Source organism: Corticium candelabrum, chromosome 5 (assembly GCF_963422355.1).
Source record: "Corticium candelabrum chromosome 5, ooCorCand1.1, whole genome shotgun sequence".
NCBI classification, from domain to species: domain Eukaryota; kingdom Metazoa; phylum Porifera; class Homoscleromorpha; order Homosclerophorida; family Plakinidae; genus Corticium; species Corticium candelabrum.
In genome coordinates, this window is record NC_085089.1 from 1290001 (window position 1) to 1302500 (window position 12500).

The 12500-nt window shown below is 41.2% G+C and overlaps 4 protein-coding genes across 7 annotated transcripts in view; 2 read left to right on the forward strand and 2 right to left on the reverse strand.

Moving 5' to 3' along the window:
• The window catches only part of LOC134179443 (anaphase-promoting complex subunit 1-like), a 13741-nt gene extending 10323 nt beyond the window's left edge, over nucleotides 1-3418 (forward strand). For 2 of the 4 annotated variants that reach the window (XM_062646337.1, XM_062646335.1), the window contains exons 33-54: nucleotides 22-298; nucleotides 367-459; nucleotides 521-559; nucleotides 614-696; nucleotides 753-831; nucleotides 894-968; nucleotides 1031-1113; nucleotides 1175-1265; nucleotides 1330-1383; nucleotides 1436-1492; nucleotides 1554-1693; nucleotides 1754-1840; nucleotides 1903-2020; nucleotides 2082-2144; nucleotides 2209-2276; nucleotides 2347-2425; nucleotides 2486-2533; nucleotides 2589-2663; nucleotides 2724-2804; nucleotides 2862-2951; nucleotides 3015-3090; nucleotides 3173-3418. In XM_062646337.1, coding sequence (XP_062502321.1) covers nucleotides 22-298; nucleotides 367-459; nucleotides 521-559; nucleotides 614-696; nucleotides 753-831; nucleotides 894-968; nucleotides 1031-1113; nucleotides 1175-1265; nucleotides 1330-1383; nucleotides 1436-1492; nucleotides 1554-1693; nucleotides 1754-1840; nucleotides 1903-2020; nucleotides 2082-2144; nucleotides 2209-2276; nucleotides 2347-2425; nucleotides 2486-2533; nucleotides 2589-2663; nucleotides 2724-2804; nucleotides 2862-2951; nucleotides 3015-3083 — 1849 coding nt within the window. In that variant the 3' untranslated portion in view covers nucleotides 3084-3090; nucleotides 3173-3418. The remainder of the gene's footprint in view (nucleotides 1-21; nucleotides 299-366; nucleotides 460-520; nucleotides 560-613; nucleotides 697-752; nucleotides 832-893; nucleotides 969-1030; nucleotides 1114-1174; nucleotides 1266-1329; nucleotides 1384-1435; nucleotides 1493-1553; nucleotides 1694-1753; nucleotides 1841-1902; nucleotides 2021-2081; nucleotides 2145-2208; nucleotides 2277-2346; nucleotides 2426-2485; nucleotides 2534-2588; nucleotides 2664-2723; nucleotides 2805-2861; nucleotides 2952-3014; nucleotides 3091-3172) is intronic. The other 2 variants (XM_062646336.1, XM_062646338.1) reach the window with 2 other exon arrangements.
• A 706-nt stretch (nucleotides 3419-4124) lies between these two features.
• On the reverse strand, nucleotides 4125-11528 carry LOC134180433 (kinesin light chain-like). The gene is made up of 16 exons (XM_062647578.1): nucleotides 11253-11528; nucleotides 10181-10466; nucleotides 9821-10037; nucleotides 9677-9764; nucleotides 7717-7818; nucleotides 7572-7655; nucleotides 7397-7486; nucleotides 7275-7331; nucleotides 5507-5564; nucleotides 5315-5397; nucleotides 5174-5241; nucleotides 4894-5002; nucleotides 4728-4835; nucleotides 4558-4664; nucleotides 4420-4504; nucleotides 4125-4357 (listed from the first exon to the last, which is right to left on the reverse strand). The coding sequence occupies exons 1-16, from the start codon at nucleotides 11526-11528 to the stop codon at nucleotides 4265-4267; spliced, it is 1911 nt and encodes a 636-aa protein (XP_062503562.1). The 3' UTR covers nucleotides 4125-4264.
• Nucleotides 11528-12355, forward strand: LOC134180435 (uncharacterized). Its single transcript, XM_062647581.1, has one exon. The coding sequence runs from the start codon at nucleotides 11645-11647 to the stop codon at nucleotides 12173-12175; it is 531 nt and encodes a 176-aa protein (XP_062503565.1). The 5' UTR covers nucleotides 11528-11644; the 3' UTR covers nucleotides 12176-12355.
• Nucleotides 12356-12360: 5 nt separating this feature from the next.
• The window catches only part of LOC134180434 (BTB/POZ domain-containing protein 9-like), a 5847-nt gene continuing 5707 nt past the window's right edge, over nucleotides 12361-12500 (reverse strand). Inside the window, exon 8 of the mRNA XM_062647579.1 lies at nucleotides 12361-12500. Coding sequence (XP_062503563.1) covers nucleotides 12450-12500 — 51 coding nt within the window. The 3' untranslated portion in view covers nucleotides 12361-12449.

Below are 12500 nucleotides of genomic sequence, written 5' to 3' on the forward strand. Positions count from 1 at the left end.
CATGTGCGTGTGTGACATTAGGCGAGGGACGTCAGACATTGAGGTGACGAGAATACTCAGCATCCACGTACAGGCGTTGTTGCCTCTTGGGTCCGCAGAACTGGACATACCGCCTCTCGTTCGGGTAGCGGCTCTAGCCGGAATAGGATTGGTATACGAAGGAACCACACACAGGCACACAGCAGAAGTCTTACTTGGAGAAATCGATTGCCCGCCCGGACCCGAGCAGGAGAATGCAACGAATAGAGAATCGTATTCACTCACAGCAGGTCTAGCACTAGGAATGGTCACTTTAGGGGTTTGTTGTTTTGTGATATTTATTATATGGAATTTTATTTGTTGCACTAATACATTTGCATGTGGTAGAAGGCAGATAGTGCAGTAGGTTTGTCAGATTTAAAAATCGCCGACACTTTGATTGCATACATGACGTCTGGTCAGCCGAAGAGACCAGCAAAGGTAACATCAGGTTTTCTACTTGTAGATTGTTGAATGCTTAATTAAGAGAGCATCCTTTCAGGTGCCAAAGAAGGAGGACACTAGCAGTCAACGGATTTTGGTGTGACGTCATTGTCGAGCTTAATCCCTAGAATACAATTGACTTTGTTTATAGGAAACAGGCAGGGTCAATACGCATGTTACTGCGCCGGGTGCCATCTTGGCACTCGGTCTTATTTACATGAAATCCAATAACGAGTATGTGGTGTGTCCTCGGTTGTTATTCGTTGTCTAGTTTTGTGTGCTCGGTGTAGTTGTATTGCTCAGCGTTTGGACACTCCCGACTCGCAGTTTGCTCTCCAGTCGATACGACCCGATTTTCTCACACTTCGAGTATCTTATCGTTTGTGTTATTTACGCTCAATGATTGGTCCAAGTTGGTGTGTTGTTACTAGATGATTAGCTACGGTTTGATACTGTGGAATACAGTTATGCCATCGGAGCAGTGGGTTGAGAGCCGTATACCACACGTTTGCTATTACTTTCACCAGCAGCAATAGTAAATGTTAATTATCATTTTTGGTTGTTTCAGAATGTCGGACGTCTTGCATTTCAAGCAAGCGAGTCTGACGATATAAAGTCGGATGAAAATTTTGTGGATGTCAAACTGATGAGGTGTTTGTGTGTTGGAAGTGAGATTTGTAATGTTGTGTTGTTATGCTTGTGAAACGTCTAGTGAAGCAAAAATACACATCACAGCCGGTGCTTGCATGGCCATCGGCCTCAAGTTTGCTGGAACTGCAAATCGATGTGCGTTTGAGTGTCTGGTAGGTATACGTGTGGGTGACAGGTGATCACACGGTATTAAATCAATGATATGTTTGTAAATAGTTGAAGTACTGCAAAGAGTTGTTTGCTTTGTCAACAAGTTTATCAGCCGATCAAGTAGGATTAATGTGTGTGGACTTTATGTCATGTAATTCGGGGGTTGATTTAGGTTGGGAAGTTTGCTATAGAATATTGCCTGGGTTGCTGTCTCTTGGCTTTGTCTATGGTTTGGATACATGCAACTGTTTGATTGGACTGTGGTGTTGTACAGTATGTCGTGTGATCAGGTTATGGCTGGTACGGGCAATGTGCCTGTTCTTCGTCTCATTCGTCAGCTACATGCTCGTTTGCATGGAAATGAGATCAACTATGGTAGTCACATGGGTGTGCACATGGCACTCGGGTTTCTTTTTTTGGGAGGAGGCCGGTGAGTCATAGTTACCGACTGTCAGACGTTCATCATTAGTGGTAATGATATATATTGCAGGTATTCACTAATGGAAAGTGATCGTGCCATCCCGTCTCTTCTCTTTTCTGTGTTTCCAATGTTTCCTTACCACAGCAGTGACAACAGGTATGCTGGACAAAGACAGTAAGGTGATGAATCGTATAAAGTCTGCCTTGTGGATCGTTTAGATATCATTTGCAAGCTTTGAGACATTTGTATGTGTTGGCTTGTGAACCAAGGCTGCTTATTCCTCGAGACGTGCACACATTGAAGTTGAGCTATGTACCAGCTGAGATCATATTTAGGGTTCCATTAGACCTACTATTGCACTGTTATTTGGTTGCTGATATTTGTTGTGTTGGAACAGGAATCTGTCACTTTCCCAGTCTTACTTCCTTGTCTCCTACCGCCATTGAATTCCATCAAAGAGGTTTGTTTGTGTTTGTTTGTGTGGGATACTACAGTAATGTCAACAGTAGCTTGTCAATATTTAGGTACGAATTTCATGTGATCGGTACTGGCCTATTCGAGTACTCGTAGAAGGTAACGAAGAAGGCATTAGGTAATAAAAGTTATATCATGTTGTAACTAACAAAATGAAAGAACAGTGGCACTGATGTGTTGCCCTCCAGGTCATTATTAGCTGTTGCTGGAGGGAATCTGTTAGTAAAGAAGCGTCAAGGCTATTTGTCATATCAGCAAGATCCCAAGGTCAGTGTTTGTCGTTATATTAACTTCTGAGACATGAACCAGTCAGGCAACAACGTGCAGGGTCATTCATCCATGTTGGCTCTTCGTAAAATTAAGAGCACATCAGAGGTCATGCTTGACTCTCTCTGTTGTTACGCGAAGTTCTCATCAATCTTATTTGTAGAACTTTGGACTGCTGTCTGGCACAGGCAGTAAACATGTAGCTGGACTCCATGGACTAGAGCTACCATCAGATCATGTGATCAGTAGTGTGGTATTTATGGCTGATTGCATATATGGTCTCATTCTCAATTTACAGGGAAACTCAATGCCTGAGTATTGGTTACCTCTTGCTTCAATGAAGATAGGTGCAAACCAAACGTTTGGTTCTCATTTCCATGTAAGAGAAATTGGTTTACAATGTGAATTAGTTAGTGCTTATTGCCATGTCCTGTAGAATGTGGAGAGTGGTGTGCAAGAACAAGCAGGTGAAGGAGCAGAGGTAGCTCTGCGATTCTATAGCAGTGTACCTAATACCGATTATAAAGTGAGATTTCTCAAATCTGGATTGCATTGATACACTAGTACTGAATGCTGCAACTGTTTGTAGATGGTATGCAGAGTGAATATGTTTGCTCCATGGTTTGGAAATTGTGCTGTTACTTCACGGGAGTTGTGACGGAAATGTAAGCTTAATATGTATGTAGAACATGTAGCTGTGTAGTTGTCCTCAACATGCCGTTAATTGACTGGCAATTATTTGTTCAGGTGTTAATTTCAATGCAGTCATATGCATGTACATTTGTATGTCATGTCTGGGTTCTACCATCGGGTAACAAGAACTAAAGTAGACATGATGGAATGAACAAGGTGTACTAATTGTTGTACAGTTGCATGGTAATATCAGATGCTCAAATTGTGTAAGATTTAAAGCCGACCTCATTCACTCTGGCATGTGGCCATACATGTCTATATTGTACCATTATAACATCTGCTGATATTTTGACATCATAACAGTAGAAACTGGCCTCTCATTACAATAAGAGTTTGATTGCTTGAATCTGTTGTCATTCATAAATACAAATGGCAGCTCTCAAGAAGCTCCAGAATGAACATTCGTCTTGGTCGGACTTAATCAATAAATTAGAACTGAGCAGAAAAAGAAATTTGGTGGAGCAGCATTATTAATCAATATTTAATCCAACTGTAGAATGTCTGATAATTCTTGTTGAAGAAATTTTAGCCAATTATCAAACATGTGTGTGTGTGTGTGTGTGTGTGTGTGTGTGTGTGTGTGTGTGTGTGTGTGTGTGTGTTAGGGGAAGAAGAGGGTGGAGAAAATGGAAGGGGAGTGAGTACAAATGGTGCCTTTTGAGTGAGGAATCTGAAGTGGGAAAGAGATCAGCTAACACATAGATTTAACAAACCCAATTCATTTGCAAAGGCAAAAACACAGGGATGGCATAAAGTTATGACAAGATTTAGAGAGTGACTGACTATTGACTAACAACTGCACAGACCCTTAGGGCATATCTTGCCCATTTGTCCATCCATGTTGCTGTTTCAACACGAGATACCTTTATCATAACAGTTTGTTGTCTAATTCTGGGAGTGTAACCAACATGCCATGATTTCGCTTCTAGTCAGTTGATACACTGTGGACAACAACAACATACACCAGTGTTTGTTGCTCATTCCAAAGACAAACACATCTACTGAATTTTGTTCATATAGCTGCAGTTTTCATAATCACCTCTATAGAAAGCATTCCACTTGAAATGATGTAGCCTCATATTGGCCGTGTATACGTAGTACATGTTTACTACTAATTCAGACTTTACATACCTAGACCTCTTCTATCTACTTGCTATTAAAGACATCATCTCGAATAGGCACAGAGTGATCCCCTTTGATTGGCCCTCTCATTCCTGAAAAGCTGCCACTTCGAACACCCTAAACACACACCTCGTATCGTAGACTAATAATTGATGCAGTAGAGTAGGAGCTTGGCTTACAGTAGTAACTGGTGACTTGCTTCGTTCCTTGAAACTAAACGTAGATGACGACCCTTCCCTTGGCAGTGACGGAGATTTAGCACTCCTTCACACCGTTGTGACATTCAAACAATCAGATACTGACAGTAAAGACTGAACCTGGTGTGAGACAGATCCTCCATACTGCTGCTTCTGCTTCGACTAAATTTACTCGACAAATGTTTTTTCAATTTGGAGAAAGACGATCGTCGTTTGGCCTTCTTTGTCTACGATGAGCAGAAACATGTTGAGCTACAGACAGTCTTAATATACACATAAACAGTCTATACATCTGAATCATCCGTAACAGGGGGTTGCTCTGTACGCCCACTAGCCATTTCGGTCGCTTCGATTCCAAGCAATTCGGCAACCTTTGTTTGCTTTATTACATCGAGTGCCTGTACACAACAAACTACAACACAACACATGATAGTGACCGCCGTGAACTCGTGCTACCCGTTTCTTCGAACGAATAGCACACGACTCAATCGCCTCTGCCGCTTCAAGTTTGCCCTGACGACGATACAAAGCACTGAGATTCTTCAATGTAGTCGTCACATTCGGGCTAACAAGAGAAAACAGGCTTGAAGTCGAGCCACTGTACTCAACGTTTGAGTTACATTTGTTAATATAAAATTTACGGTGCCATGAAATAATCGTGTCTCTGTGATTGTTTGACAACAATTTATGCTGTAAAGCGTGTAATCCATATTTGGTATGTTAATCATGTAATCACCTATCCATCTTCATTGCCTTGTGCCAGCCACCATAGTCTGTGTACGGTGCAGGTCTCTGACGACGCACCTAGACAACACAACAAACCTCCATCTCCAAATTCTCATACACATGAATGGCACTGTTGCGTATCTATCAATACCTCTAATCCATCGATCTCCTGTTGACTACCACCGAGTATCCAAGCTGCTTTACTGGATGAGCCTGTACTTGTTAATTGAGAGTCTGGAAACAATAAAATTTATAATTAATAAATAAAATAATAATTAATTATTATAATTATTAATTAATTAATTAATTTATTTATTACAAGAAACGTTGCAGTATTCATGACCTTTCGATGAATCATCTTCTTGCCCGCCAAACTCTCTTCCATGTGCATGAACCAACACCTACCATGATAATGTTATATGTTAAATTAATAACAATAATAAATTGATTATAAAAAATTTATAATAATTTAAAATTTTATGTTAAAAGACAACAAAAATTACCATATTTTAAAAATAAATTCTATGTTCAAAATAATAAAAATTTAACATAATTAAAGTAAATTTAAGTTAAAAATGTTAAAAATAAGAACAGTGGTTAGCAACAATGGCTACCACTCCATGGTTTGGGGGTTGAAACCCCAGTGACAACAGTAAATTATGAAACTTGGCTGTCTTTCTTTCTCATGTCTCTCTAGACTCATTTCAGTCGTTGGGGAGTTTCTGTGGTCTGGCAAATGGTACGTTGACGATGACGTTCAGCATTTTCCTGGTGGTCGTTGATATCTACTAGGCATGCTGTATCGAGTTTGCGGTCACCGTAATGCCTGCAATCTATATCGAATTGGCTAGTCATTGATATTGATCGCTGTGTGGACTACACAGAAACATGTACCCTGCTGGGCTCACCTGCCGAGTTGGTGTGTGCCCAGATGGGGGTAAAGACCCCACTTGCCCATCATGGATAGGCATAACGACACATTATCCACTGGGACACTTGTCGTCATTTTGGGATTCCAGTGGAGAACAGATGGTACCACTGCATCATCCTGATAGACTTGTAGAGACACGACAATCACTATGACGTGGGATACAGCCATCCCTACTGCTAGGAAGTTCGATGCCAATCATCCTGACATCAGTTTCAGAAATTAGAAGATAAACACTTGTCTTCTTATTGATATCAGCTGTCATGCTGATGGCAACATCGCCAGGAAACAGATTGAGAAGTTGACGAAATACAGTTACTTGCAAGTGGAGGTATACCGCATGTGGCAGTGTCGAATACTGGTTGTTCCAGTGGTGTTGGGAGCATTAGGCACAGTGCATGCAGGTATTGCACGATGACTGGACGTTATTCCAGGTCATCACAACCTGCAGCACTTACAGAAAGCGGTTCTTCTTGGATCCAGTCGGATCCTACGTAAAGTCATGTCTTCTGCTTAGACAGCCATGATGGTCTAAGCACCTCTGAGGCAGGGTTTGCCTCTGGTGTTTACAAGAGACCTTACAAACCAGATTGATCTACTTGATCATGACAAATAATAAACAAACAAAACGACATATATAGTATGTATGTACCCTGCTGGGCTCACCTGCTGGGTTGATGGGCACAACCACACCTATGTATGTACGTAATAGTTGGGAGCTATATTAATAATATTACTATTATTTTTATAATTTTTTAACAAAAATTACCATATTTTTATTATTATTCATTATTAATTTATTAGTAATATTACTAAATAATAAACAAACAAAACATTACACTGGAGGGATGAGCAAAGCTACATTTCCAAGCATATAGCTAACATCTTTTCAAACAATCAAAATACCTCTTATGCACAATGTCTATGATTAGATGCAGACTAAGTTTGCTCTATTAGTATTTACAATTGGCAATTCTGTGTGTTCGAGGGACAAGATCAAAACCACATTTTCCGCTCAAATTAGACATGATGGACATTGTGCAGAGTGAAGCTCGTCTCGAGCTTACTCACTAATATCTATTACTAATGTAATAAATTAGTTGGAGCTATATATCAATAACATATAATAATAAAATTATTATATTTATCCAAGCCACAGTTGTATCATGTATCAGCCATTTACCTGTTTGTATAAAGTCTCTGCTGCCTTAAATTTTCCTTGCTTCAAGTATGCAGAAGCCTAAGTGCAAGGCAATACCACACACAAACTTGTTCGCAACAAAGTTCGATGTCGTCCTAACTTACCAAGTTATTCATCGTCTTCGTGACGCTCGGATCGTCCTGTCCAAGCCTAGAAATATAAATCTCCAATGCTCGACGATAATAGCCCTCAACCTTTGAATCGAAACACAAAATCATGGAATATGTCAATACAAGTTGTTATGCTAACGTCAAGACATCACAAAATCGTATCACTGACCTCGTCGAATTTCCCTTGATTCTGACAGAGTAGAGCCAAGTTGTTCAGCTGCTTGGCGACGTCGGGATGGTCGACGCCGAGGACCTAAAGCACAAAGAAATCAATTCGAGTTTGGATGCCGTACGGGACCTGTGACTTGCTGTGCCTTTTCTCTGATGATTAAAGCACGTTTGCATAGAGGCTCAGCTTCTTTGTATTTGCTACGTTTGCCGTAGAGCACGGCCAGGTTATTCAATGTTGCAGCAACCTAGTACATCAAGACTCACACTCAACACGACAATTGGTGACACACAAACAACAGGCAAAAAGCACGACAAAATGATTTTCGTATGAGACGTTAGTGCAGAAAACCTTTGCACTGTGTACTGTATGTACTGCCAATAATTCATTACTCCAGTAGTGTTAGTTGTAAGATAATAAGATATAAATCGTATTGAAAACTAAAGAACAGAGAAGTAGCATAGATGATCTTGTGTTGCCATTTGCTGCTCTCTGTGCAAGACACCTTCCTCTAAATAGTTTGTGTAATACAATTTCTTAAATTAGCTGTCACCAAGTGTGTAATTATTGAAAATTGATAATAGACCTATACAGTGTATTTTATGTTAAAGTTAATTTTTAATAGATAACATTCTCTATGACATCATATGTTCAGCTTTATTTAGAAGCCCCTACTTTGAGACCCACGTCCACGTGATGCCCTTGATAGAGACGGAACACTAGAAAAAGCTGCATTTGTATCCGTGATTCCACATGCAGCCACCAATGTTCATTGAATTCACTTCAAACCACCTCCCATGTGGTTTGACCGAATCCACATTCAATGCGGCTTGACAGCCAATGCGCATTCGGTGTGAAACGCATTGACTTTAATAAGCTTAGAGTGTAGAGTGAAAAGGCCTTTAGGTTTAGATATAACTGGTTTAACAGGAATGGCCAAATGTGCCCGTGACTTGTCGGGTGTGGTTGCTATTAATTAAAATCTTTAGTTGAGTAATGATCATACAAAGGATTTTAGTTCTATACTGTCTCTGTTTGTGCTGTCTGGAGACTCCGAGGTCAGCGCATGCATATACGACTCTGGCATGCATCAGATGTGAGTGAGTAGTTCAAGACTGCCAGTTGATCAATTAAATTTGATTAAATTTTCTAGCTCATTTTTTGATTAGCTTGCAGTGAGGTAATAGTCTGTGAGTAAATTGCACAGGTTAATTCAATTTAATTGATATATTATATGTCAATATATAAGGTTTTGGATAATAAGCCTTGGCCACCCCTGGTTCAGTGAAGATAGAATAGGTCAATCGTTAATCCAGTTTAGGAACTCTCACCAAAATCAACCATCTCTCAGATGAAAGCTGTCACTTCATGACACAACCCTTTGCAACTGTTTACTGCAGAAGTTTACCATAAGGAAGAAATACAGCATTGAAATTACCTGCGTGGGCGTGATTACTACCCGTATCCTGAGCGTAACTCTGTTTGTTGGTTAGCAAGGAAGACCAATACCTGTGCACATTTCAATGTAAGGGTTGTGAGACATATGGTGTCAAGTTGTGATTTATTGACTAAAGCAAACTGGGACCCCAAAGTTATCATGCAAGTATCAACTGTGTCAACACAACTGTGGAGACTCAGAAGAAGACCCTTCTTAGATTAGTTCATAAATCATGTCTCGCTGAATTTTGGGTGTGTTAGGAGCATTTGGTATGGTTAAACCTAAAGTAGTTATTTCAGAGAGTAAGACTTTGTGCTACATACGGGGAATCGTCTGAACAACTCGTTGCCCATTCTCTGCTTCTGTGGCTGTCTGGACCGTAGGTTTCCTGCAGAAAGATAACAGGCCTTGTATCTTTCTTTCAACAAGTTTTAGTATTTGGTGAGCGTTCTCCTTTAAAGACAACTTGTTTCAAGTGCTAGTGGAACTACCCCTCTGAGTTCACTTGTTCTAAACCATTGGTTAACGTTGTGTCAAACCGTTACCCCTGACAGCATACTATAACATGCTGCCAATGCTAATACAAATCAATAAGTAATTAGACAAAACATTAACGATTAAAGTGAGAGGAAGACAAAATGGCAGCATACTTTACAACCATTCTTACTGCAGGATGATTATCTCCCAGTGTTGTTTCTCTAATTTTCAAAGCATCGTGTAGTAATGATGCAGCCTCCATGTACTTCTGTTGGTCTCTGTAATGACACGAGAGTTGTACATCACGGCAGCGTCAGACTATGTAACCCATTACCTGTAGACTAGAGCTAAAATGTTAAGCATTGTGGCAACATCTGGATGATTGTGACCCGACGTTCTCTCTAAGTCTTCAAGCGCCTGCTTGCAAAGAGGTACGGCTACTTCGTAACGTCCTTGTGAGGCATACTGGATAACTAAGTTGTGTAGAGTCCGAAGTTTGGCAGGAACTTCATAGTCAGCAGTTGTCATCTGAGGATCGCCAGGCCCATCATCTAGAAATGAGAACAAAGTGTTTACGGGATAGTATAAATCACTGTGTGTGTGTGTGTGTGTGTGTGTGTGTGTGTGTGTGTGTGTGTGTGTGTGTGTGTGTGTGTGTGTGTGTGTGTGTGTGTGTGTATGTGCACATGCAAACCTGCTGGATCAATGAATGTAAGCTCAACGTCACTCTGCTGAGTCAAACTGTCCAACTCCTGTGCATTTCCTTCATCACTCTTCTTCATTTCAAGCATGAACTCTGCTTGCTCTAGCTTCTCTTCAAGCACCGCCACCTTCTGTTCACTCTGCTGTAGATGCTCATGGGTTGCATCTAACTCTTCCCGAAGCCACGCATTCTCCTGGCAGAGTCGTCGTACTTGGGCACGTAGTTTGTGTTTCTCGGCCTCAATAACATTCAAGTGGCGCGTCACGGTCAAAATAAGCTACCACAATAAGCATCACACGTGGACATGATGACAACCACTGACTTTCTTGATTAATACCACAACATCTTCACTACTGTATCATGTGATACTTAGCATGCACCTATGTCTGTCCCTAATTTATCTAAACTTAATTAACTAAGTAATTGATGACACACCTGACTAAGGTTTTCAACCTTTATGTTCTAGCCATTCTACTGATCATGGACTCAAACAGATGCCATTGACTGTCATTTTCTCTATTACTGTGAGTCTGTCATCAATGCTATAGATTGCAATGCTTCTACTGACCAAGTCTTGTTATTTTTCAGGTAGCTACAAGTGAGTTACTAAAATTCTTAGAGTTGAGTATTACACATTTACACACGTACATGTACTACACTCCTGCCAAAATTGCTCTACACAACACTAAGTTCATCACACTGTCTGTTCAGTCCACCAAACCCTCAAATTTTTAATTAACAAAAAAACTTTCACGTCACTAACAACTTAGTACAGCAATATCCATGTTTGCTGCAGTGTCTATGTATAGATTCAGTCAAAGTACTATACCAACTGTAGGTACATGGGGATGACAAGTATTAGTTGTACATGTAAACAAGAATGTTTTTGTAACTCAACTCCTCTCCAACTGTGTCCTGTTACTGTAGCTCCAACTAAATACTGCAACAGAAGTTACTAAGCAGCTAAACTAAATATACACAGCACCAGATGTTGTACCGGACGCTCATAATTAAAGGCAACAAATAATTAATTACACATTGATATCAACTAAAACCTTTTTACCTTCGCTTCGTCTAGACCCGAGTCAATCTTTTCTAGCGACGAATGAAGTATAGAAATTTTCTCGTGCTCTACAGGATGAACGTCTCCCTCGTTTCCCTCTACGAGCTCTTCCAGCGACAGCAAGTAGTTCTTGTGTTCGGATTTTAGCGCTTCGAGACCGCGGAAAACCGCCAGTGCACTAGAGTCTATCTGCTCACGTCGAGAAGTCCTCGAAATCTTCACCGGGCTGCTAGTCATGTTAGTCGCCACGCCTTTGTTATATGATTGTACGCGCATGCGTGGTTTGAAACCGTGAGCGGAAATCCGTCATTCTCTCGTAGTCGACCTTCTTAGTAAGGAGTGAGTTGCCATCCGCATCATTGTTCTCTTGAGCGGCGGTCTGTTGTGTGAGTATGGCGCGTTATATCGACCACCTTGCGAGTATCGACGTTAGATTAGTTTGTATTGACTTCGACCAGACACTCGTCGACGTGCACACGGAGGGTAAATGGACGGACACGGCCGATAAGCTCGCCAAACGAGTGCGACCGCGTCTCAAAGAACTGATAGAGGATGGTTTGAAAAGGGACTTCAAGTTGGCCATCGTAACTCAATCCAGTCAGACTGACTTGATTCGTAAAGTTCTCAAGAAATGCGTGAAGCAGGACACGAGCAAGATAATTATCCGCGGCCAGGACAAGACGTGGGACAAGATAGAGGGCGTTGCGCGAGGAGGAAAGCAGCAACACATCGCGTCGGTCATGAAGGAACTTGAAGGCAATCGTCACCTGGCGCTAGAGCCTAGACAAGTTCTTCTTATCGACGACGACTCGTACAATACAGGAGTAGCCATGTGTTTCGGTATGAGAGCGCTGACGTTCGAAAACGAGGAATGCTTGGGAAAGATATTGAAATTAGTCAAAGAACAGGCGTCTGCCGACTAGGCTCGAGCTCTAGAGTTTTATTGCGTGTCTGATGCATTAGTGAGTGAGTGACCTTGATGTGGTTGCTTAGTCTACATACCGGTGGGTAGCGTTGTAGTGACTCTGTAAGAGACAGTATGTGTCCGCTTGGGATTCTGTACATAATCATTCCGGAATTAATTAATAAAACAGTGTTACAGGAATAGAGTTGCCATGTCCTCCTACGTACGTACTGTACTAGCATCCTCGTGCTTGTGTATGTGTGTGCGTGTGCGTGTGCGTATGGTCTTGCAGTTCACACAGCGGGCAGCTCAGCGGGAGCCTCGACATGTACACAGTGGAATAC

Bases quoted from the DNA above. Each gene is read 5' to 3' on its own strand.
- LOC134180433 (XM_062647578.1), bottom strand. From the start codon at position 11,528: ATGCGCGTACAATCATATAACAAAGGCGTGGCGACTAACATGACTAGC. The intron at 5,242-5,314 runs GTATTGATAGAT...TGTGTTGTCTAG, and splicing joins AGGAGATCGATGGATTAGAG to GTGCGTCGTCAGAGACCTGC. The intron at 4,836-4,893 runs GTAGCACGAGTT...TGTTGTGTACAG, and splicing joins CTATTCGTTCGAAGAAACGG to GCACTCGATGTAATAAAGCA.
- LOC134180435 (XM_062647581.1), top strand. From the start codon at position 11,645: ATGGCGCGTTATATCGACCACCTTGCGAGTATCGACGTTAGATTAGTT.